The sequence below is a fragment of the Balaenoptera ricei genome, chromosome 16, assembly GCF_028023285.1.
Source record: "Balaenoptera ricei isolate mBalRic1 chromosome 16, mBalRic1.hap2, whole genome shotgun sequence".
NCBI lineage: Eukaryota > Metazoa > Chordata > Mammalia > Artiodactyla > Balaenopteridae > Balaenoptera > Balaenoptera ricei.
The window spans coordinates 108,014,148-108,038,839 of record NC_082654.1 but is presented as its reverse complement, the minus strand read 5'-3'; the positions used below and the strand labels follow the sequence as shown (position 1 = coordinate 108,038,839).

The 24,692-nt window shown below is 45.0% G+C and overlaps 1 protein-coding gene across 5 annotated transcripts in view; it reads right to left on the bottom strand.

Annotated features, from left to right (window-relative positions):
- Window positions 1–24,692, bottom strand: part of DISC1 (DISC1 scaffold protein) — a 349,458-nt gene that overhangs the window by 246,297 nt on the left and 78,469 nt on the right. For all 5 annotated transcript variants that reach the window (XR_009498091.1, XM_059900957.1, XM_059900954.1 and 2 more), the window contains exon 4: window positions 4,501–4,648. Coding sequence is in view for 4 of the 5 variants with exons in the window: in XM_059900957.1 (XP_059756940.1) it covers window positions 4,501–4,648 (148 nt within the window). In the remaining variant the exon portion in view is untranslated. The remainder of the gene's footprint in view (window positions 1–4,500; window positions 4,649–24,692) is intronic.

Here is a 24,692-nt window from a genome sequence, read left to right as displayed (position 1 = left end):
TGTCATGCTAAGCAGCAAGGATCTTATCCCAAGAACAATGAGGGCCACCGTGCATGACACGACGTTTCCACCTGAGGCATCACGGACGATGAATGAGAGGGAGTAATTCTGGGGTCAGGAACACCAGCAAGGAGACCAATGCAAGAATCCAGGTTCCAATTATTAAGTCAGAACTGAAGCACTGACATGAGGACAAGCAAGGGGAGCGGGAATGCAGTACAAGACAGCGGAATCCACGGGACTTGGTCCCCAATTAAACTGGGGAGTAAGGCCTAAGGGGAGGAGCCAAGGCTGAACCAGAGTTCTTACTTGGGTCACTGGGTAGATGGCGGCATTAAGTCACTGAGATTGGGGATACAGGAGAAGGGACTGACTGGGGAGAACGAGAGTAAATTTAATAACTAGATAGTTTTAAAAGATAGTCAATTTAGTAAAGGCAAGAATAAAACAACAGTCAATTTTTAAGGTAAAAAGGTAGTACACTTAGTAAAGCTCAGGGAGTTGTTCAAAAGAAAGCCGAGTTGTGGGCTGGAATTTTAGAGAGAGACCAGGGGTAGGGATAGAAATTTGAGGGAAATTAGGAACTTCCCTGGCGGTCCAGTGGGTAAGACTCTGCGCTGCCAATGCAGGGGGCCCGGGTTCAATCCCTGGTCGGGGAACTAAGATCCCACATGCTGCACGGCGTGGCCAAAATAATTTTTTAAAAAAAGAAAAAAAAGAAAAAGAAATTTGAGGGAAATTAGTACATTAGTGGTACCTGAAGCACAGGAGTATCTGAGATCCCTCAAAGAGAGTATATCAAGTGGGAGGAAAGGATGGAGTAGAACAGAAGACAGAAGAGCATCAATATGAAGGGGTCGGGGAGAGAAACAGGAGCTCTTCAGAGATGCAAAGGAATGGCCAGCAGGGCAGCAAGAGCAGGAAAGAGTGATTTGAGAAGGCCAAGGTGAGAGAGTTTCAGGGATGAATCCGATTGATCAAAAGTTCTAGACAGTGCCGTGACAATGCACAGAAGAATTTTAAGATGTCTTTTAAATTGAGCAACTAGAAAATCATTACCAACCTTGGTAGCGGCCGAGATAGAAATCAGAGCCCGATGGGCTCAAAGAGTGAATGGGAACTAAAAACACAGCATCTAGGTAACTCCTGTGAGGAAAGGAAACAGGGTGAACAAGGTACGCCACGGGTTTATATGGGCTTCATAAATGATTAATAATATACTTCTGTGGGGAACATATTCGGTTGAGCGACGTGAACATGCTATCTTTATGCATCACAGTCAAATATGAGAAAGGGCAGGGGCTGTAACCTGAGTGAGAAAGCAGGACATTGTCTTTATCTTAGTTCACCGTGTTCTATGAGACACTCAGCCGAGACCATCACAAAGCATCGCTCTCCAGCCACATCATGTGTAGCTAAAGAGACGATCACTGGAGAGCAGGTGCCAGCTTGGACTCAGAGAGATAGCGCGGGAAGCTAGTTCCAAACTGGGACTCAAGCCAGACGTGAGATTTGTGCCCAGGCTCAGTACCCACCCGCTGGGGGCCGGCACAATTCCCTGAAGCCTTCCTGGGCCTCGTTTCCTCATCTCTAAATACAGATAGGGACGTAGATGATGATGATGTAATCTCCATATAGATACATATATCAACATACTAAATCTACAACCCCCTGGAATTGTCTCGAGGATTCAAGGAATTACTTCTTATTCATCAAAAGAAGAATAGATAAGCAAAATGTGGTACATAATACAATGGAACATGATTCAGCCTTCAAAAGGAAGGAAATCCTGACAAATGTCACAACATAGACGAACCTTGGCTCAGTGAAATAAGCCAGTCACAAAAGGACAAATACCATATGATCCCACTTATGTGAGGTACCCAGACTAGTCAAATTCATAGAGACAGAAAGTAGAAATGGTGGTTGCCAGGGGCTGGGAAGGGGGGACAAGGGAGTTAATGGGGTTTTTTTAATTGAAGTATAGTTGATTTACAATGCTGTGTTAGTTTCTGGTATACAGCAAAGTGATTCAGATACATAAAAATGTATATATATATATATATATATATATATATATATATATATATATATATATATACACTCTTCCTCATATTCTTTCCATCATAGCTTATTACAAGATACTGAATACAGTTCCCTGTGCTATACAGTAGGACCTTGCTGTTTAGCTATTCTATATATAGTAGTGTGTATCGGCTAATCCCAAACTCCTAATTTATCCCTCTCCCCCCTTTTCCCCCTTTGGTAACCATAAGTTTGTTTTCTATGTCTGAGTCTGTTTCTGTTTTGGAAATAAGATCAATTGTATGATATTTTAGATTCTACATGTAAGTGTTATCATATGATATTTGTCTTTCTCTGCCTTTGTCTGACTTACTTCACTTAGTATGATAATCTCCAGGTCCATCCATGTTGCTGCAAATGTCATTATTTCATTCTTTTTTATGGCTGAGTAGTATTCCATTGTATATATGTACCACATCTTCTTCATCCATTCATCTGTCAATGGACACTTAGGTTGCTTCCATGTCTTGGCTATTGTAACTAGTGCTTCTATGAACATAGAGGAGCATGTATCTTTTTGAATTAGAGTTTTCTCTGGATACTTGCCCAGGAGTGGGATTGCACGATCATACCATTGCTCTATTTTCAGTTTTTTAAGGAACCTCCATACTGTTTTCCATAGTGGCCGCACCAATTTATATTCCCACCGACAATGCAGGAGAGTAGGGAGTTAGTGTTTAATGGGGACAGAGTTTCAGTTTTGGAAGATGACAAAGTTCTGGAGATGGCTGGTGGTGACGGTCGCACAACAATATGAATGTACTTAATGCCGCTGAACTGTACACTTACAAATGGTTGAAATAGTAAATTTTATGTTATGTATATTTTATCACAAAGAAAATTTTTTAAAAATGAGTTACTTCTTAAAGCACTTAGTGGGCTTCCCTGGTGGCGCAGTGGTTGAGAATCTGCCTGCTAATGCAGGGGACACGGGTTCGAGCCCTGGTCTGGGAAGATCCCACATGCCGCGGAGCAACTGGGCCCGTGAGCCACAACTACTGAGCCTGCGCGTCTGGAGCCTGTGCCCCGCAACAAGAGAGGCCACGACAGTGAGAGGCCCGCGCACCGCGATGAAGAGTGGCCCCCACTCGCCGCAACTAGAGGAAGCCCTCGCACAGAAACGAAGACCCAACACAGCCATAAATAAACAAACAAACAAATAAATAAATAAATAAATAAATAAATAAATAAAAAAGCACTTAGTAACTCTTACGCAAGTAAGAGTGTTACGGAAGGGTTTGTTAAATTAACAGAAACACAATACACTGGCAGATACTAAAAACGGCCCGAGACTGGGGTGGAGGACCAGAAACACCCCCAAAGATCAAAAGAAAGAATTAAGTAGAACGTCAAGTTGGGAAGGGCCTGTGTGAGAAGGGGACAGGAAACAAGGTGATACCTCAATGTCAGATGAAAAAAGAATAGAAATGGGAGGTGAGATTCACCTGTTCTTTAAGAGAATCATGTAAAAGTTCCCTCAACCAACATTTATAAGGAAGCACCTATCAGGTACCAGGCACTCTGCTACGTGCTTCCCGCAAAACTGCAGGACAGGCACGTGAGAAAATAACCAGCCTCACTGTCAAGACGGGTTCTAGGGAGCTGCCGAGATCAACTGAATGTCAAATGAGGACGAGGCCGGACAGGCCTGTGATTGTCGGAGCCAATTGGAAGTTGGAAGTAAAGTGTAATCGCTGTGGCCGTGTTTACACCCAAGTAGAAGCAGACCTGCGCTCTGATTAGGCTAATCGCATTCATCACTACCCCTTCCCCCGCAAGCCTTTACCCAAGGAGAGAGGTCACCAGCAGACAGATGAGAACAGTGGTTCACAGACTTTTCCAACAGGCCAGCACCTGGGACCCTGGCCCCAGACAGCCTGACTTAGCTGGTCTGGGGAAGAAGCTGGACATTTAAAAACTCTCCAGGTGATTCAAACGTGCAGCCAGGATTGAGGGCCACCGAATTAGAAATAGCTTCTGCCCTCCAACTAGCCCCGGTCCTGGGAGACCCCTGGGTAGCCGAAAGAGCAGAAGATGTTCTGGAGGAAGAGTCAGGAGGAGGACGTGTCTTCATCCCTCAGTCAGAGGGGACCATCTGTGGATCTTACAGGATGACAGAAGACCCAGCTGCCCTCGGCAAGAGGAAATCCACCTCCACCTTCTCAGGGGGTGGGCTTCCCGGGGGAGCTTATTAGCACCCAGCCGTGCCTGTGCTTGTCGACGGGCCCTGCTGGCACTTAGCAGAAGGGTTTCCTAGGGCGTGTGACCCACCCCGGTCCCTGCCTCTGGAAGGAGCCCTCACCTGTCCAACCAGCAGAAGGGTGCTTCCCGGGAAAACGCAGCGAAGGGTCTCCCGGGCTCTTGGCCACTCAGGAGCGGGGAGAGGGAAGAGGGCCCCCGGGGGAGAGTACGTACCTCTGGGCTGCCCGGTGCAGGGTGGCCTGGGCCTGTGCCCTCAGGTGGCCCAGGAGGCCACTGAGGGCCGGCTGCTGTGAAGGGAGCTGAAAGTGCAGGCTGCTTCTCTCTTTCTCCAGGGCTTCTAATCTTTGTTGGATCATCTCAGCTGGAAAACAAAAATGATGAGAGGGGAATAAAGAACCATAAAACTCAAAATAGACAAGCCAGTGTCCCTGGGCTCCACCCCCAGCCCACGGTCACCTCAGTGACATAATACAAAGGTCACCTGTTTCTAGGTCAGCACTTTCATCTCTTGGTTCATGCTTTTAAGAATCTTCCGTCTTTTTATTGAAAACACAGCCCCCTTAGCTTTCATTTTTCTAACAGAGGCTACAGTCTATATATTTACATGATGATCATCATTATGACCATCCCATAGGAGGACACATCATACTAATTATTTTTCAAACCATGATGGCTATTTGGGAGAAAACCTGCTAATTTTTATGAGTCCGTATAACCAGTTGAAAAATATCAGTGCCCAAATGTTGATTTTTGAGACTGTCTCCTTAGAAACTGTCCATCAACAGAGAACCAGTCACAATTACTGAAGTCACAGAAGTGACGGTCAAACTGTCATGCTACAGCTGACCAGAGACCTGCTTCAGCTTGGGTGGAGGGGAAGCAGTCCCAGGTGTCGTGTGCAGCAACCCTGAGTCTCTGGGGACGTCAACTGCAAGACCTCCCCGTCAATTTGCCATATGCCTTGTGACCAGTAGCCAGAAACTTGCTCAGAGAATTTGCCAAGGATTCATTCTAGCAATACCAGAAAGGGTCGTCTACTTCCTGTTCAGGACCAAGTGACAGCTACTGCCGGGGCTCTCAGTCTGCGTCACCTTCTTCAAAGAGACAGCAGAGCTACTTCAGACGCCACACTTACAACACACAGTGGCGTCTGGCCTGACAGGTCTTCTGGGATAACGCCGAAAGGTACCCGACCCGTTCTCTAACACCAAGCTTCATACTTTAAAATATTTTATTTTATTTTAATTAATTTTTACATTTTTATTAATTTATTATTCAGTTATTTCCTTTTTTCTTGCTGTATAAAATCAAAACTTCAGTGAAAAGCGAGCAAGTTCTTACCTTATATGCTTTAAATAACATACTGATGCAGTCCTGATGCAGTGGTAAAGATGTGTTAAGATACTATTACATAGGGATTAGGAGAAAACTGAGTTTGCACCTCAACTCTGACATTTCTAGCTGTCTGACCTTCAAGTGACTTAACCTCTCTAAGCTTCAATTTCCTAATCTGCAGAAACAGGCCTAATAATAGTCTGCACGTCATAAGATCTTCTGAGGATTAAATGAGATAATCCACACAAAGCATTTAGCACCATGCCTGGCACCTAGCACGTGTCCAAAAGGATTGGCTATTATTAGTAGTGCCAGCAAGTCCTGGCCTTCAAGTGTCCACAAGAAAGTCAGAAACCCAGGCTGGCCTCCCTCTGCCGGCCACCACATTGTAAACTGTACCCTCCCACTGCCAGGTGAAAAGTCCGCAGGGAACACAAGCTGATCCAGCAAAAGCAAACACTGGAAATGGGAAATTGACTGCTAAAAATCACATTCACAATGAATGGCAAAGGAAAATACGAATTATCCCAGGAAACAACTGTGATTAGGTATATCCTGTGCTGTCATTCATCTGCAGAAGTGTGGATATCGTAAGTTATTTCTATTTTATGATTTTAAAAAGTGCACTAGATCATTCCACACCAGTCAGAATGGCCATCATCGAAAAGTCTACAAACAATAAATGCTGGAGAGGGTGTGGAGGAGAAAAGGGAACCCTGCTACACTGCTGGTGGGAATGTAAATTGATACAGCCACTATGGAGAACAGTATGGAGGTTCCTTAAAAAACTAAAAATAGAACTACCATACGACCCAGCAATCCCACTCCTGGGCACATATCCAGAGAAAACCATAATTCATAAAGATACACGCACCTCAGTGTTCACAGCAGCACTATTCACAATAGCCAAGACATGGAAGCAACCTAAATGTCCATCGACAGAAGAATGGATAAAAGAAGATGTGGTACATATCTACAATGGAACATTACTCAGCCATAAAAAAGAATGAAATAATGCCATTTGCAGCAACATGGATGGGCCTAGAGATTATCATACTAAGTGAAGTAAGTCAGAAACAGAAAGACAAATACCCTATGATATCACTTACATGTGGAATCTTTTAAAAAATGACACAAATGAACTTATTTACAAGACAGAAGCAGACTCAGGGACTTCAAGAACAAACTTATGGTCACCAAAGTGGAAACGTGGTGGGGAGGGATAAATTAGGAGTTTGAGATTAACGTATACACACAACTATGTATAAAATAGATAATCAACAAGGACCTACTGTACAGCACAGGGAACTCTACTCAATATTCTGTAATAACCTATATGGGAAAAGAATCTGAAAAAGAATAGATATGTAAATACGTATAACTGAATCACTTTGCTGTACACCTGAAACTAACACAACGTTGTAAATCAACTATACTCTAATATAAAGTAAAATTTTTAAAAAAAGAAAAAGTGCACTATGATGGTCATCACCGACTTTACAGCTTATCATTGTCTCTAATTTCTAACTTATCACCCACTCCATCCTCCCAAATGGCTATCACTACTGGGGGCTCCACTTCACATGCCAGCATCATCTTGGGTTGGCACTGGGGTACATTCTACTGGTTCCCCCAAATTCCACCCCTACTGGAATATAGCCAATATTTACATGAAATATTTCATATAAATATTGGCTATATTTATAAATGGAACATACCCTTTAAAAATTGTGAATCATTATATTGTACACCTATAACTTATACAATATTGTACAGCAACTATACTTTAATTTTTTAAAAAAAGAGGGGAAAAAATGCCAGCAGTCACTTAAGGTGAAAGTTGATGTTTAACAGTAAGATGACAAATGTTATTTTCTTTCTTGGCATGGTTCATTTGATTTTGAGCCTGATGACCCATCATCTGAATTATCTTGAATATCATCATCATTTTTCCTTCTAATAATAAATTCATTTTAGACCAGTGGGGAAAAATTACACACCTATTCACTAATTAGATACTCCAGAAAGAGGGAGCTCCCAGCCAGGGCAAAGGCCCTGAGGCGATGAACAGAGGAGAGAGGGGGTAGCAGGAGATGAGGAGAGAGAGGCTATGTGGTGGGCTTCATCATCAGGCCCATAGGCCACTGTAAGGACCTTGGCATTTACTCTGGGGGAGTCGGGAGCCACTGGAGGGTTTGAGCAGTGTGGTGACGTGATCCACTCACATTTAGCAGGAAACCCGGATGCTCTGTTGGGAAGAGACCACAAAGGGCAGAAGCCTGGAGCCCAGTCACAAGGTTCTTGCAGTTCCCTAACCAGACCTGATAGTGGCCCACTTAGAGGTGAAAGTGGGGTGATGCGCAGATTCCGGATGTCCTTCCACAGATGGGACACAGGGGACGAGAGAAGACGAAGTCAAGAGTGACTCCAGTGTGTTTGCCCTGAGCAGCCAGAAGGATGAAGTCACCATGAGCTGGGGGCGGGTGGGGAGATCTGCTGTTCCCTCCCACCAAAACATCCTTCCCCCACCAGCCCAGGCAAGTCCTACTCACCCTCAGGGTCTCAGCATCCCTCCACGGGGCACCTTCCGGGTCCCACCCCACCCTCCAGGCAGGCTCCCCAAGACACCTAGACTCCTCGCACGAGGTACCTCACCTTGTCTCCACTAGTTCAAGGCCTCCTGTGTCCATGAGTGAAGAACTGTCACCGTGCTTGTCACATCTTGTGACCTGCACCAGGGAAACCACCTGGCTCGGAGGGGCTGTGCACAAAAACATGTCCAACTAAACTCAAGTGTAGATGCCCTCACAGTGTCTATTGTTTTGTGCATTTTCACAAGTCACTTTCCATTCTTTTCATTAGCAGCTGGATGAATAAAAAAACATAATACTCATCAAATCAAAAATCCACTGCCTACCTCGCAATATTTCACTGCTCCTTCCAAAGGTGCCATCTGGGCCCATCATCTGGGCCTGCAGCTGTGCATTCTCTGACTTGGCTCTTTCCCATGTTTCCAGGTCCTGGTGATCCTCCCTGTAGTTCCCCCACACTCACACCTTCTCCATTTGCTCTGCGTCCAGTCCAGCCCACTTCTGTGGCTGAGTTATTTCCCACCTGGGACCTCACACCCTGAGCCCCCCATCATCTCTGCACATCGTCCACAGGGCACCACCTCCAGACACGCGGGTGTGAGCAGCTCACGAGCGAGTGAATGGACACAGGAATGCAGAGACTGTCACACGTTATCCCGAGGTGTTCTCAGAATCCCGGAGGAATTGCCTGGCCTCCAGGACGGAAGCCCAACGTCTGTGCCCGGCGTTCAGGACCAAAACTCAACGTCTCTGCCTGGCGTTCAGGACCACAAGCATGCTTGCCCAGCCTGGCTCTCTTCTGCCCCAGAGTGATGCAGTGACGAAACGAGGTTGGAAAGAACATGGAATCACAATGCTAAGAATCAGGGCATCAAACTTGTATAACCATTTTGGAAAACAGTTTGGCAGTATCTACTAATATACACTAAATATATCCCGTGATCCTGTAATTCCACTCCTAGGAATATATCCAAAAGATATCCACCAAACAAGACATGTGATAACAGTCAAAACTTTATTTACAACAGCTTGAAACTCAAAATAACTCAGATGTCTTATTAAAAGGACCACAGAAAAATAAACTACAATATTGTTATACAATGGAAAACTACATAGCAGTAAAAAATGGTTGGACTACTGCTACATACAACAATTTGGGTGATCCTCATACACACGCTGTACGATTCCATTTATATAAAGTTCAACAACAGGCAGAAAACCAAACTATGGTGAGGTCAGAATAATGTTTATCATGGGCATGGGAGGTAAAGGTATTGTCTGGGAAATGGAAATGAGGGAGTCTCACTGGGTGTTGGAAATATGCTACATCCTGATCTGGGCGGTGGTTACATAGTGCATACATACATAAAAATTCATGGAGATAAAGCAGAAACTAACACACCATTGTAAAGCAATTATACTTCAAGAAAGATGTTTAAAAAAAAAATTCATGGAGATTTACACTGTACAATAAAGATTTATGCACCTTATTACATGTTTTACCTCAATAAAGACAGTTTTAGTGCATAAAAAAAAATCAGGGCACCTGAATTCTATCATTGGCTTTGACACCGATGGAGTAGGTAGTATCTGACAGATCACTTCCCCCATTTAAGTCTCAGAGCTTCATCCGTTAAATGGGAATAACAACTTCACAAGGGGTTTAACGAAATCATGACTGTCATTAAACAGCAAAGAGATGTACTGGCGATGTCCGAGCTTTGGCTACTATAACAGAGCATCACAGACTGGGCAGCTCAACCACAAACACTGATTTCTCACAGTTCTGAGGCTAGAAGTCTGAGATCAGGGTGGCCACGTCAGGTTCTGGCAAGGGCCCTTTCCTGGGTTGCAGATGGCAGACTTCTCACTGTGTCCTCACATGGCAGAAAGAGAGCAAGCTGGCCTCTTCTTACAAGGGCACTAATCCCATTCATGAGGGCTCCATCCTCATGACCTGATCACCCCAAGGGCCCAACCTCCTAATACCATCACTTTGGGATTGGGGTTTCAACATATGAGTTTGGAGGACATAAATGTTCAGTCCACTGTATGCTTCAAAGGGGAAGGGGGAAGCTTCAACTAGAGTGGCCCCTTTTATCCATCAATATAGATGGTGTGGGAAAATGGTTCTTCTGAAGAGGGAAGAGTGTTTGAAAATGATTGAAAATACTGTAGTAGTATTTTTCACTTTCTAAATGCTATGCTTATTTGTTATTTCATGTGTTCATTCAATTAACAAATATTCTGGTACCTCAACATTGTTAGGCTATAGGGTTGCAAAGATGAACAGGACATAGTCCTGGACTCAGTAACCTGGGACAAGGCTCAAAATTACAAACAGGCCTTGTCTTGTCTTCCTGTGCCGAGGTGTTGGGAGCGAGCTGCCCCACTGGTAGAGGGGGGGATGTGAAGGAGCACACAGGTATGCCCGCCAGCACCTAGGATGCCAGGGGCAAGGGCCCCAGCAAGCCACAAAGAGGCCTGTGGTGGCCGACGTGGTAATGTGCCCACCAATGCCTGAGGATGGAGCACACTGAGGGCGAGAGGCAGTGGGTAGAGGGGAGAGCCAGGCGTGTGGGAGACAGGTCACACCGAGACAAAAATAAATTGATGGAACAAGTAAGCAAATACACGGAGGATAAAGAGAGCCAGGTTTTTGAGTCCTGGAGGATATACTTGCAACTATGGAAAGGGATTAGGGCAGGAAGAACTTAGGAGTGTTGTATTTGAATTAGAAGAACTTCTATGAACTGCTAGTTTCTAATACAGATACTCACAGACAGATATGGAAATAGTTATAGATGTATGTGCGTGTGTTTACATATATTTTCTATCTTTATCCACTGAGGAAGCCTAGACGCAACGATAACCCAGCAGCAGTGACCACAGGGATCCTGATTTCTAAACACCATGAAAGGAATCGGAGTCCCTTGGAGGAATGGCTGATTCTAGGCCTGAGGCAGGGCCAGTTCAAGGTGAGTCTGGAATACCTTGTTGTACAAAAAAGTTAGGACAAGCTAAAGACTGATGGGGACATGTCACGTGAACAGAAGAGCCACTTTGAAGGGGCTCCCATAGGCCAAATCTGGGATAATTCAAGAATGAAATAGATAATGCTATTAATGAAGTACAACCCATCGAATAGAATAGGAACCCGATGCATCCATGCCAACAGATCGCCACCTGCTAAAAAGGAATGGAGTTTTGGTGAGGTGCAGGGTAGCAGCGTAATCTTAGCATCTAATCAGTTTCCAGAGGGCAAATGGTAACCTCGTGCTGAGAAGCCTGGAAGCCACAAGCGTAACCAGATGGTCAAGGTTAACATCAGCAGCAGTGGGACAGGTCTACCAAGTGTGACACCTGATAAGATGCACCAAGAAGTACACAGTATCATTTCCATCACGTCCCTGTCAGGGCTGCACGACCTGAATCCAGTCACGAGGAAACATCAGTGGACCCAGGTGGAACGTCGCCCGACAAAATGTGAGGTCTGCACGCCTCGAAACTTTCAAGGACATAAGGACTGAGTACTGAAGGATGGTTCTAAATAGGAGGAGACTAAAGGAACATGACAACCACATGCAATGTGTCTTCCTGACCCAGGAGGGAGAAAAGCACAACATTGGGATCGCCGGTGACGTGTGAATGGGGTCTGAGGGCCGGATGGCAGTAGTGGGTCAGTGCTGATTCCTCAGCTGGGAGGGTTGCAGGGGAAGGGGGGTGTGAGTGTCTTCGTTTGGGGAAATACATCATGGGGTATGTAGAGCTGATGGGGAATCACATCCGAAGCTCACTTTCCAGCAGTCAGAAAGACTAGCGATACGTGCATCCAGCTGCGGAACCAGAGTGAGGGAGATGTGCGAGTTCTTTGTACTGTACTTTCAACTCTTCTGTAAGTGGAAAATTATTTCAAAATAAATTCTTTCTAAAAATTATAAATAGCTAACTACAGCACAACTAAATGCTGTATTTGTGAATTCATGTCATTTGTGTGAATCCTGCTGTTTCTCTATGAAAACCTCTCCCATCATGCTCTCTATTTGGCCAGTGGTTTGAGGAAACATAACTTCACTGCCTCTGGCTTTTCTTTCTTGTAAACGTCTGCAAGATTTCTGCAGACACTGGTCATCTGATTTCAGTTTGTAGCTCGAGATCGAAAGCCAGAATTGTAGAGAATGCAGGTGCTGAATAAATGTGGTTGACTAACCATCTGACTGATAGAACACCAACAATTCAGAATTTGGGTCACATTTGTAAACAACGCTGAAGAGTAAAAACAAAGTTAACCGTGAAAGACATTACCAAGCGCTAAGCAAAATGATGCATTGAATAATATGTTCTTAATGATACTGTAAATTTACTTCATGATTCTAACACACTTTATTTGTAGGACCTCAGCAAAGAAAATGCTAACCAACCTCTCATTCCATTTTGGATCAAGCAAATGCATTTTTTGATGCTGCTACAGCATACTTATTAATGTTTAATTTAGGGGCAGTGCTCATCTGTTATTCACTGGCACCTCAGTCCTAAGTGCCTGTTACTTGGGCGACAACATAGAAACAGAATGAAAGAAAAGCACTTTCTACATCTATGAATAAATAAGCAAATAGGCATTTACAGAGCAGCAAGAAATCTTCACACATAAAGACATCCTGCTAAACAGATTCAATTCCTACTGCTTTGTTCTGCCTGTGGGATGACAGAATACATGGCGTAAACCATTTTCTTGGCTGTGCAGCCATTCTACATTCTAAGGAGGCCCTTTAAAGTTAAGAAGCAATCAATGTCTTCCTAAGTCATTTTCCCTTGGTTTGTACATAAGAAATGCTATTCATTGAGAGCAGAATATTGTAACAATTCCACATGACCTTACACATCGTGTGAGATGGCCGGTTTACAAAGAACAAGACTGTGATAAAAGGGCTTCCCTGGTGGCGTAGTGGTTAAGAATCCGCCTGCCAACGCAGGGGACACGGGTTCTATCCCTGATCTGGGAAGATCCCACACGCCGTGGAGCAACTAAGCCCGTGCGCCACAACCACTGAAGCCCACGCACCTAGAGCCTGTGCTTCGCAACAAGAAAAGCCACCGCAATGAGAAGCCCTCGCACTGCAACGAAGAGTAGCCCCCAGTTGACACAACTGGAGAAAAGCCCACACACACAGCAACGGAGACCTAATGCAGCCAAAGATAAAATAAATAAATTTAATAGGAAGAAAAAGACTGTGATAACATGTATTTCAGACTAACCCAAGCCAGCCTCTGACATTTCAGTGTGTTGGAATTTGTTGGACTCATTATCATAAAAATCAGCCACTATTGGGGCACTAAAGCCTTCAGGCATAATAATCATTTTTGAGCATCTATTACATGCCCGGCACCATATATACAGTATTTCTGAGCTTCACAGAAACTTGTAGAGCAGGAATACAAATGCAGAACCTAAAATGCAGAGAATTTAAGTAATGGGCCCAAGGCCTCAGAATGAGTAAGCAGCAAAAGTCAGAATCTGAACCTTGACTCTTCTGGTGCCAAACCCTGGGTTTTTTCTATTATACTTCCCAGGAGCCACCCTTGAAGCCATGCCTGCTCCTATAGTTTCCCCATCACACAGGGATGCTGTCTGTCTATTCATTTGTCTTGCTCCCTGGAGACTGGCATCCACTGGGCAGGGCCGAGCCTTAGTCATCTCTGCCAATATCCAGTTCAGCACTAGGCACACAATAGGTACAGGGTAAAGGCTGAATAAATAAATGAATGTCTACATTTGTATGAAGAGCACTGTAGACACAGAAAAATAACAACCATTCTACCTTGCCATCTATCAATCATGTTATCCTCACAATGACCTCGTGAGGGAAACACGGTTGTTCCTACTTTGCAGATTGAAACACTGAGGCTCACGGAAAGTTTAAGAGATTTTTCTGGGTTAGTCGCACCGCTATGTGGATTCAGAGATAAAGCCAAGGTCTCTCTGACTCCAAAACCTGTGTGCTTCACACTGTGTTCTACAGGGACGATCACATCCTACAGTGTAGACCATAACCTGAAATACACACCCAGATGCGTTATGCAAATGCAAACTATCAACTCTTCTTTCACCTGACCCACCTTTCTCACAGAAAGCAGTCAGAAGCCAAAACAAACAAACAAACAAACTGGCAATAGTGAAAACAGCCTCAGATCCAATTCTAGGGGAATGGTTAAATAAACTATGGTATAGCCACTCATATGGAATGGTATGTAGCAAGTCAAAAAACAATTAGAAAAACTGTGAGGGAATATTTTAATATTACAAGAGAAAACCAGGATACAAAATTATATGCACATAGGATCTGTATTGTAAGATATAAATATGGTTTTTTAAAAACCCGGGAGGAACTAAGAGTTTTGGCAATCAATCGTGCGATCGTAGGTGATTTTTTTTCTCAATTTCACTGCTTATCAAATCAGCTGTAAAATCTTGAGCTGTTCAGTATTTAGAAAAGCATTCTGTTTTTTTAAAGTCTACTGGTTACTTATACTTCTCTTTGATTTCTGCATTAAAAACGGAGATTTGATTTCCTCAAATTCTTAATGCTAAACTACTTAGGGTAAGTTTGGTCTGCCTGGGTCACAGAGCTTTTCAGTGTATCCCAAAGAGGATTGCTAGAAATGTTATATTTTAAGCTCACCGATGTGTGGAAAGAAGACTAAGAAATCACTTTGGTTGTGGTATAAAAGGAAAAACAAACATTTGGGAGAGATACAAAAATTTCAGGAGACAAGCAATAATTTAACCATGATACTTGCCCACTCAGCACTTAGCCTGTCACCTTGTTCTTAGTACGTATGTGTTGATTCACTCTGAAGTATTTCCATAGAATATTGGGTTTGAAGCATCTGTTCTTCCTCAGTAAGACTCTACCAGGCAAAATGAATTGTGAGTGATCAAAATAACAAAAGTAGTGAAACTTCCAGGTTCTTCCCCAGGTCTTAGGTGTGTCATAAGACTAACAAGCACTGTGTGTGAGTGTGTGAAGGGTGTGCACACAAATGCTGTCAATTGGCTTGCTTCAAGTAGCAGTATTCAGACACATCAGAAAACATACAGAATTCCTCAGGATCATGAGCTTGTCAAAGGAAGGCATGGTTATGGGTCCCTCCAAAATACTCTTTGCCTCAACTCTTAAAACTAAATTCATAAGAAAATGTTTCTTTCACCAAATGTCCATCACCAAATGTCCTAGGGAAGTAACTGACCAACTGAATTTTGGTCACTTTTTATAAAAGCCTCAGATTTTCCGAACTATAAAAATCGTCTCTAAAGTATGTTTTCACAGATGCGGTGGAAAACTGGATCACTGCATCTGTGTGCTCTGTGTTCATCGTTCAGAATCTGCAGAGGCTGAATTTCCACTGGCAGCTCAGTTGTCCGTGTATTTCTAAGAGCCACGGAAGGGGCCCCCCAGCAGTCCAACCACTTCCGATACCACTGTTACCACCACTTCCACTCCCACCATCACCACCAGCCCTGCCGCCACTGCCTCACCCTACTGAATATATTAGGAAGAGAGGCCCATCCAGCTCTCCAGCTGTTTACTGGGAGACATGAGTTGAAAGCACTTACAAGATGGAGGAACACTCATTTCCAAATAGCTGCAAAGTAGAGAACCCAAAAGAAAGGACAAGAGAGGAAAAGCCACGTAGCAGCACAATGAAAAGAGTTCAAAAGAACACACCCCAGGGCTTCCCTGGTGGCACAATGGTTGAGAATCTGCCTGCCAATGCAGAGGACACGGGTTCAAGCCCTGGTCTGGGAAGATGCCACATGCCGTGGAGCAACTAGGCCCGTGAGCCACAACTACTGAGCCTGCGCATCTGGACCCTGTGCTCCGCAACAAGAGAGGCCGCGATAGTGAGAGGGCCGCGCACTGCGATGAAGAGTGGCCCCCGCTTGCCGCAACTAGAGAAAGCCCTTACACAGAAATGAATGCCCAACACAGCCAAAAAATTAAAAAACATAAAAATAAATAAATAAATTTAAAAAACAAACAAACAAAAAAAGAATCCACCTGCCAGTGCAAGGGACACCGGTTCGAGCCCTGGTCCGGGAAGATCCCACATGCTGTGGAGCAACTAAGCCCGTGTGCCACAACTACTGAGCCTGCGCTCTAGAGCCCGTGAGCCACAACTACTGGGCCCACGTGCCACAACTACCGAAGTCCGCGCACCTAAAGCCTGTGCTCTGCAACAAGAGAAGCCACGGCAATGAGAAGCCCATGCACCGCAACTAGAGAAAGCCCGCGCGCGGCAACGGAGACCCAACGCAGCCAAAAATAATTAATTAATTAATTTTAAAAAAACACACACCCCAAAATATTAACAGTGGCTATCTCAAATAGAGGTGATTTTTTTATTTATATTTCTGAACTTTCCAGATGTTTTTACAATGATCATGTATTGCTTAAAATTCCACTTTTATATAAAATCATCTAAACACCCCAGTTAAAAGGTAGAGATAGTCAGATTGGGTAGAAAGCCAAGATTCAGTTATATGCTGCCTTAAAGAAACCAGTCCAGCTTTGTTTGGATTAGCATTAGGATGATATATCTCTTTCCATGGTATTACTTTAAACTTTTTTATGTTTTTACATTTAAAATGTGTTCCTTAACAAGGACCTATGGTATATTACAGGGAACTATACTCAATATTTTGTAATAACCTATAAGGGAAAAGAATCTGGAAAAGAATATTTTATATATATGTGTGTGTATATATACACACACACACACACACACACACACACACACACACACATATATATAACTGAATCACTTTGCTGTGCACCTGAAACTAACACAACATTGTAAACCAACTGTACTTCAATTAATTATTAATTAACTAATAAAAGTGAATTTTGATAGATTAAAAAATTCCATTTTTAGAAATAAAAGGCAATTATCAGCTGGTTCATTCGGGCAACAGCAAGCAGGGTTCCTACCTGGAGTCAACTAGCAAGAATTATGAAGTAAACACAGCCGGGTGTGATTTTTTTTTTTCAGCCATTTAAAAATGTGTAAACTGTGAAAGAGAAACCCTTGTTTAAAATGTAATGGCAGGGGCTTCCCTGGTGGCGCAGTGGTTGAGAGTCTGCCTGCCAATGCAGGGGACACGGGTTCGAGCCCTGGTCCGGGAAAATCCCACATGCCGCGCAGTAACTAGGCCCGTGAGCCACAATTACTGAGCCTGCGCGTCTGGAGCTTGTGCTCTGCAACAAGAGAGGCTGCGATATTGAGAGGCCCACGCACCGCAATGAAGAGTGGTCCCCACTCGCCACAATTAGAGAAAAGCCCTCGCACAGAAACGAAGACCCAACACAGCCAAAAATAAATAAATCAATTAATTTAAAAAAAAATGTAATGGCAGATCCTCCTACGTGAAACAATTTTTATGCCATGTTCTTCATTTTAATTGAATTTAGATATATGATCAGTCATTACCAAAATGGTTCAATCACTTCGGCAATTACTAACTCACTCAGCCATCTAGGTCCACGGCTGATAAATGGAACACCTCGGTGTCCTGAATATTGAAGTTTATTGGGATGAAAAGAGCAATGCTTTATAGCAGACTGACCACACCAACAAGGCTGTGGGACACTTCTGGAAAGCAACAGCACAACTTAAGGATTCGGCCATTGATCCTTGGGCCTCCTATAGAATGACACTATTGCAAATCCAAGTGGCCACTTTGGAGCCTCTCCTTCATGGGCTCCTTTATCTTTCTCCACCTCTGTTAAAGGGTTTGGGACCGTTTAATAGTTGACATGCCTCTCAGTCCTCCGAACCTTCTATTGGCACCGAGGCTATTTTTAGAAATCATACAAAGGAAAAAGAGTTCAAATGCCTGTTCATTCTCTCTCTCCATTGGTTTGGGTTACGTTCCATTTTCACTATCAAACTGGACACGGCATTCAATTAGTTCCTATGAACAGATTTCTCATGAGCAATTTGCTCTGCTGGTGTTTTCAGACAAAATTAGCTGGACACATCTGCTCGTCACCAGTCAAAAACCACAGGCTCCCTCACCCTTTTAATAGTAATCGCTGCAACCTGTAATCTTTTCAGACTTAATTGTTCTTTTGTAGAACATCTTTGAACATATTCAGCTCTAATGGAATTCGGGATATTAGCAGTGCACTGTTGACCAACCGCTGTCATTATTTTAAAAATATAATGCAAATCACATTGACGTGTCTGTCCCTTTCGACAGTGGACAAATGGAACACACCAGTGTAATAGTGCCAAGAGGATTCTACTAAATTGATCTCTGGCTAATGATGTGGCAATGTGAACAGCTTAAATTCTCTGAGCGGCATAAAGGGATCGAGGTAAAATGGCATATTCCAACAAATAAAACCGTGACCTTCAATTCAAAGGCGATGTTCATGGAGAGGAATCACAAAACAGCAGCCAGCGATCAGAATTACCAACAAAGAGCGACCATTTCAGCGTGCTGTGAACCTGCAAACATACCGGTTTCAAGCAATGCCTCTATAAAGAGTAAGGAGAAGCTATAGGATGTAAAAGGCCCTCTAGTTTTAGAAGCATCTTCCTGGAGTCCTTAGGCACCTTGCAGATCTTAGAAATAAAACTGGAGTTGGTAGGAACATTCTCCCAGAGCAGGAAGGCAATAGTAACAAGAAAGCAGATACAAGAAACACCTTGAATCCTTTGTGGAACGAACTAAATTCCCCACATGGTCCCATGTGGCAGCCAGTCACGGTGCCCAGCCATTAGGCCCTTCAGTACTTAAGTATAACTCCAAGGGCAGAGCTTCCAAACCCCTGAGCTACAAAAATAAGAGTGGTTGGCGGATCAGTGACCCTTACTTGATGAAGAAGTCCAACTCCTGGACCCAGAAGGGGGCTCCCGGCAGGTGCGGACCCAGAGCAGGAGGACCAAGCTCCTGAAGGCGGAAGATGATGTCGCTTTGTTGATGGCTGTCTCCCGCCACCTAACACAGTCAATATTTACGGACTTAGTCAATATTTATGGAGTGAGTGGGGAAGGCTATGTGCACACTCTCAGAACAAACCCTGGCTTTAAATTCCTGAAAACTAGAATCTTAAAGATAAACGTCACAGATTGTATGTTACCCTAAAGATAATATCTAAGGATGTATAAAATGATCAGGTAAACAGTTTAAAGGGGAGTGGTGTGATTCCTCTCTCTGTGTATAAGATCCTCTAGTATGAGAAGAAAATCAAAAATGTTTAATGATTTCTTTGCTTAAGGATCAGAAGCCCCAGATTTTAGTCCCAGATCCACTGGGCCCAACTTTGTAATCTTGGGATTATTTAATTTCTCTAAGACTCGGTTCCTCATCTGAGGATATCTGAAGAATCACATTAATTAACTTGTGCCACCGGCTTACTGTGAAATGGCAAGGAAAGAACACCTGTGAATGGTTTTGAAAAATACAAGTGGCAGAGTTGTTACAAAAAGTAAAAATGAATTCAAAGAACTGCTGTGATGGCCCAACTTGTTGATTCAGATTTACTTCAACTCAAATGACATCGCTTTAAAATGCAGCATACATTCCGTGTGGCCCAGAACCTGGAGGGCTGTCAGCTATGGAGGAGTTTATGCCAGGTCTCGCTGTGTGTATCCTTTAGCATAACGTAAACTGTACATCAGCTTCCTGGCTCCCTGCCCATCCTCCGTTCACACACGTAGGCAGCACAAGCTTTAGCTTCTAGGGTACCAATGCTTCTGAGCCATCCACAAGTCAGGAAGCCCTTGGAGAAACATCATGACACACTGATAGACTAGGCATTCACAGAAATATCCATAGGTATGCCAGATAAAATTACAGCGAGGGGCACTGGGGTCCAGGAAGTAGAGAGAGAAAGAAAACAAAAAACAAAAAAAACGCAACTGTAGGACTAGGCATGACAAAGACTTTCTGAGTTTTCCACTGCTAATCTTTTGCTACATGTTCATGAATTTTATTATCTTGCAGCCCCCAGCAAACAAGTGGTATCAGGTACTGATGCACTGGTTTTTTTTAAGAAAAACCACCTCCTGAAGTAGGACAGAGCAGCAAAGCCACACGACTTGGGACCACAGGGTGCTGGCCACCTCAGAATTGATTTTGCCTAAATGCATTCCGGGGTGATACTATCCACCCGTAAGGACTGGTCCCTGAGAAGTCGACTGCTTCAGGGATATTGTCTTTGACGTCACGGGGAGGAAATGCATCTCCCCTACTCCTTAGGCATCGACGGGGAGGGCTTTCCCTACCTGCCACCAACCCCACCTGCCCAGGGAGATGGAGCGGGTTTCCTGGTTGGTGAGTCTGAGAGAGCAGGACTGAGCAGGCAAAGCTCAGACCCTTCCAACCTCCCCCCCTTGTTGGAGGCCAGATGACCCTGGAAAGCACTCATTCTGCTCTGCTCCTGCAAGAACTTAGGTGCAGACCAGGGTAGACCCCTAACAATGAGGAGACCGCAGCTTCTCACCGCCTGTGGCCCAGTGGGTGGTTCTCATTCTGGGGTCTGGTAGCAGGAAGCCCACCGTTGCCATCCACCCAACCACATTCCAGAATGTTGGCCTTCGCAGTTCCAGAGCCGCTATTTAGATCTCCATCTGTGTTTGCCCTTTCTGTTATCTCTCCACTGGCTCATAACACGGGGAAGCAAGGTGTCATTGGGGACATGCCAGTTAGGACGCTACTGTCTCTCAGCCCCCACCTTCTTCTCTGCGGTGCTGAGGCTGGACCTTGGCAGAACAGCGGCCCTGGTGACTGTCACAGGCCCCCCTCAGGCTCCGCTAGAGAGAGAGGCTGCGAGGCCAGGGGCGTAGACTTGCTCCTGCCCACCTGCCCCCCGCGTGGCTGTCCTGTCCTGTCTGTGACACCCTGGCAAGGCCAGGCTGCAGCATTCCATCCCAGGAGCTGCGACTCACTCCAGTGTGCCGTTTTCCCAGTGCTCACAGGACCGGCCTCACCCCCCTCCAAGGCCCTGGGCCCAGCGGGCCGGGGCCACCTCCTCGGTGTGTGGACACAGAGGCTGGGAACCAGCTCAGGCAGGGCCAACTTGACTTTCCCAGCACGTGGGGAAAATACCGCCGTTATTCCAAGATGGATAGAAAATACGAGAATTACTGCACTCAGTAACCAAGAGACAATTCAATCTCCCTTGACCATGGCCTCTCCAGGTGCCTGATCACTGGGGACTTCCTCGTGCTTGGTGGGGACCCGGGCTGAGCCCCACGTCCACTTCCACACCCCTGTCATTCGGGCCCAAGACTGGCAACAACTCGGGTGGAGGGCCTGGAGCCAAAGCAGGCCATTAGGGACACGGCTCACTGCTTCTAGAAATAGACAGGGACCCCATAGACAATGGAGAACCCGTCCATGGTGAAGGGGAAAATAAAGAACAGGAGTGGACGGGAACCCAATCCTGTAGACAAAAACCACGTATCTGGTCAAATGGCGGTGGCATGTTGTTCGTAAGATCAAAGCTGTGCTGGGCACTTGGTCCTCAGGGTCACCTGGATGACTAGCCTCACCGGACAGAGAGAGACTCGAGATGACAAAATAACCATCGTGAACCTTTCCTTCCTAGGGAGAGGTGGAATTGTTCAGAGGAATGTCGGGATTACAGTGGACATGGGCCACAGTTCAGAACAGAAGGTAACGAGGTGCCTCGTCCATAAGGCCAGACTCTGGAGCCAGCTATCCTCCCATAGACCGCTGAGAAGGAGTTCCAGGACAAGTCTGCCCTGTGTCTACACACAGAAGCCGAAGAGAAGAAGCAAGGAGAAAAGGCTGTTTTGGACGACAGGGTGGAAACAGAGCCCATGGCACTGCACAGTCCTGCAGGGCAGGGGTTACTGCACACTGTTTCTCTCCCCGAGGTCAAGGACCTCAGGAAAACCACCTTGAAGTTGGGGGATGCCTGAAAGAAGGGTAAACTGCATCTCATTTGGGGCTAAATGTTTGCCGAGTTCAGAACCCACAGGGCACTCTGGTGCCACCTTCAAACATGGTAAGAGGTCCTCGGGGAGAAAGCAGAGTGGGGAAAAAGGCAAAAATCTCTCCTGGAGCCCTGCTGTTTCCTGAAGAGCCAGGGATTTCCAGGCTTCCCGAAGACCCAGGCAAGCAAGCAGGGGCCCCTGGTGTCCCCAGAGACAGCCGCACTGCCCCAGCCCCATGCAGGGCGTGTGCCAGCTGAGTATTCAGTCATCTGAGGAACAGAACTATACTTTTCAAAATGCTGGCCCAGCCCATTAGTGGGTGGTAATATCAATTTAAAGGATGGAGACCAACATTCACTTTTCCTGAACTAGAATAGAACAAATGCCATGTCGACAGGGCTGTGTTTTCGTCTGTCCATGTATCCGGTCAGGGTGTATTTCTTCCTGTAGGTCACTGCCAAAAACCACGAAATTCACTGACCTGGGCAATTAATTGTCCAGACAGCAGCAAGCTTGCCACCAAGTGCTTGAGGTTCCTCGGGTGAGTGTATGAAGCCCCTCCACAACCCCCAAAAGAGTGAGGAGGGAGGGAGGGAGAGGATGAACCTCTGTTCCGGGCCCTCCTCATCTCAGTGGGTCCTGGAGGCTGCACAGGGTGATGTACAGGGGAGGAGGGGGCAGAGGCTGGAAGGCTGAGTTTGAGGATAACACTGAGTAATAAGCCGATCGATGAGACAAAAGTCTCCAGAGCAGACTATAAACTATAAGTTATAAACCAGAATGGGACCCATATTTTAAAATGTCTGCTCTGGGCTGACTGTCAGAGAAGTCTGATGTGGTCATCGTGTTATAAGAAATCTAACCATTGATGGAAGTGTGAAAAGGAAGGACTCCCACTTCAACTGGACCAGAAATAAGTTCCATGAAAAGAGTAAGTCCATAGCCAGTGCATGTGACCTCATAGCATTTCTGGAGGAGAGGGGTGACTGTCATCACCTTACAGACCTGAGTCTGCAGGGCAAGCGACTTCCTGCCCAGGCGCTCTGCCTGCAATTAGTACATGTTGCCACCAGGGGGAAAAGGAGTGCTCAGTTGTGGTCCTGGAGGCCCCGAAAGCTAAATTCCCATAATTCACATTAATCGCTGCATATTTTTCTTTTCACTTTTGGGTGGGACTTTTTCCCTATAAAAATCTAATTGTCCTGTTCATTGCAGCACTATGTACAATAGCCAGGACATGGAAGCAACCTAAATGTCCATCGACAGATGAATGGATAAAGAAGATGTGGCACAGATATACATTGGAATATTAGCCATAAAAAGGAACAAAATTGAGTTATTTGTAATGAGGTGGGTGGACCTAGAGTCTGTCATACAGAATGAAGTAAGTCAGAAAGAGAAAAACAAATACCATATGCTAACGCATATATATGGAATCTAAAAAAGTGGTACTGATGAACCTAGTGGCAGGGCAGGAATAAAGACACAGACGTAGAGGACGGACTTGAGGATACGGGGGGAAGGGGAAGCTGGGACGAAGTGAGAGAGTGGCATGGACGTATATACACTACCAAATGTAAAACAGATAGCTAGTGGGAAGCAGCAGCATAGCACAGGGAGATCAGCTCGGTGCTTTGTGTCCGCCTAGAGGGGTGGGATAGGGAGGGTGGGAGGGAGGCTCAAGAGGGAGGGGACATGGGGATATATGTATGCATATAGCTCATTCACTTTGTTGTACAGCAGAAACTAACACACCATTGTAAAGCAATTATACTCCAATAAAGATGAAAAAAATTCAAAACAAAAATCCAATTATCCAAACAGATGTTGAACAATAGTGGGTTTTCACATCATAATAGGGGACATTAGTGGGGAAAGTCTTAGGGTGGGAAGAAATGCCCGGTTGACTTTTCTCAGGCCCATGGCCAGCATCCAAACAACTGCCATCCTGAAAGAAAGACAGACAGAGAGAGAGAGAGACAGAGAGAGAGACAAGAGGGGCAGGATGCCTCCCTGATCTGGAATGAGCATATCCTTCCATCCAACTCCTCTTTTTCTTTTGTCTACAGAAGTAATGGTTGGCTCTGTGTATATCCGTTTGTTTTGTCTCATTTAAATTTTGGAAGTTTCATTAATAGGAGTTTGGTTTAGGATGTCGAGGCTTGCCTGGTGGATCCAAAGCAATTGGTTCCACTGCCAAAAAGAAAATACATCCCTCTAAGTGGTATGGACACAGAATAACATCATTGACCGGGACGAACAGCGTTGGGAGCACCTGCTGTTTATGTTGGAAAGCCGCACTTGTATGAGCTCATCGGACGCACCCGTGCTATGTGGGCAACTAGAAGGATTTGTTTCATAGCAAACCACGCTTGCCAATCCTGTCCTTACTGCTCAGGACCGGGTTAGACTCAAGTTCCATTGTCCTTCCAGGCTAAGCCCTTCCAGCATACTGTGTCTTTGGACACTCAGAGCTCAAGCTCCCATTATATATGAAAAAGAAGCCTG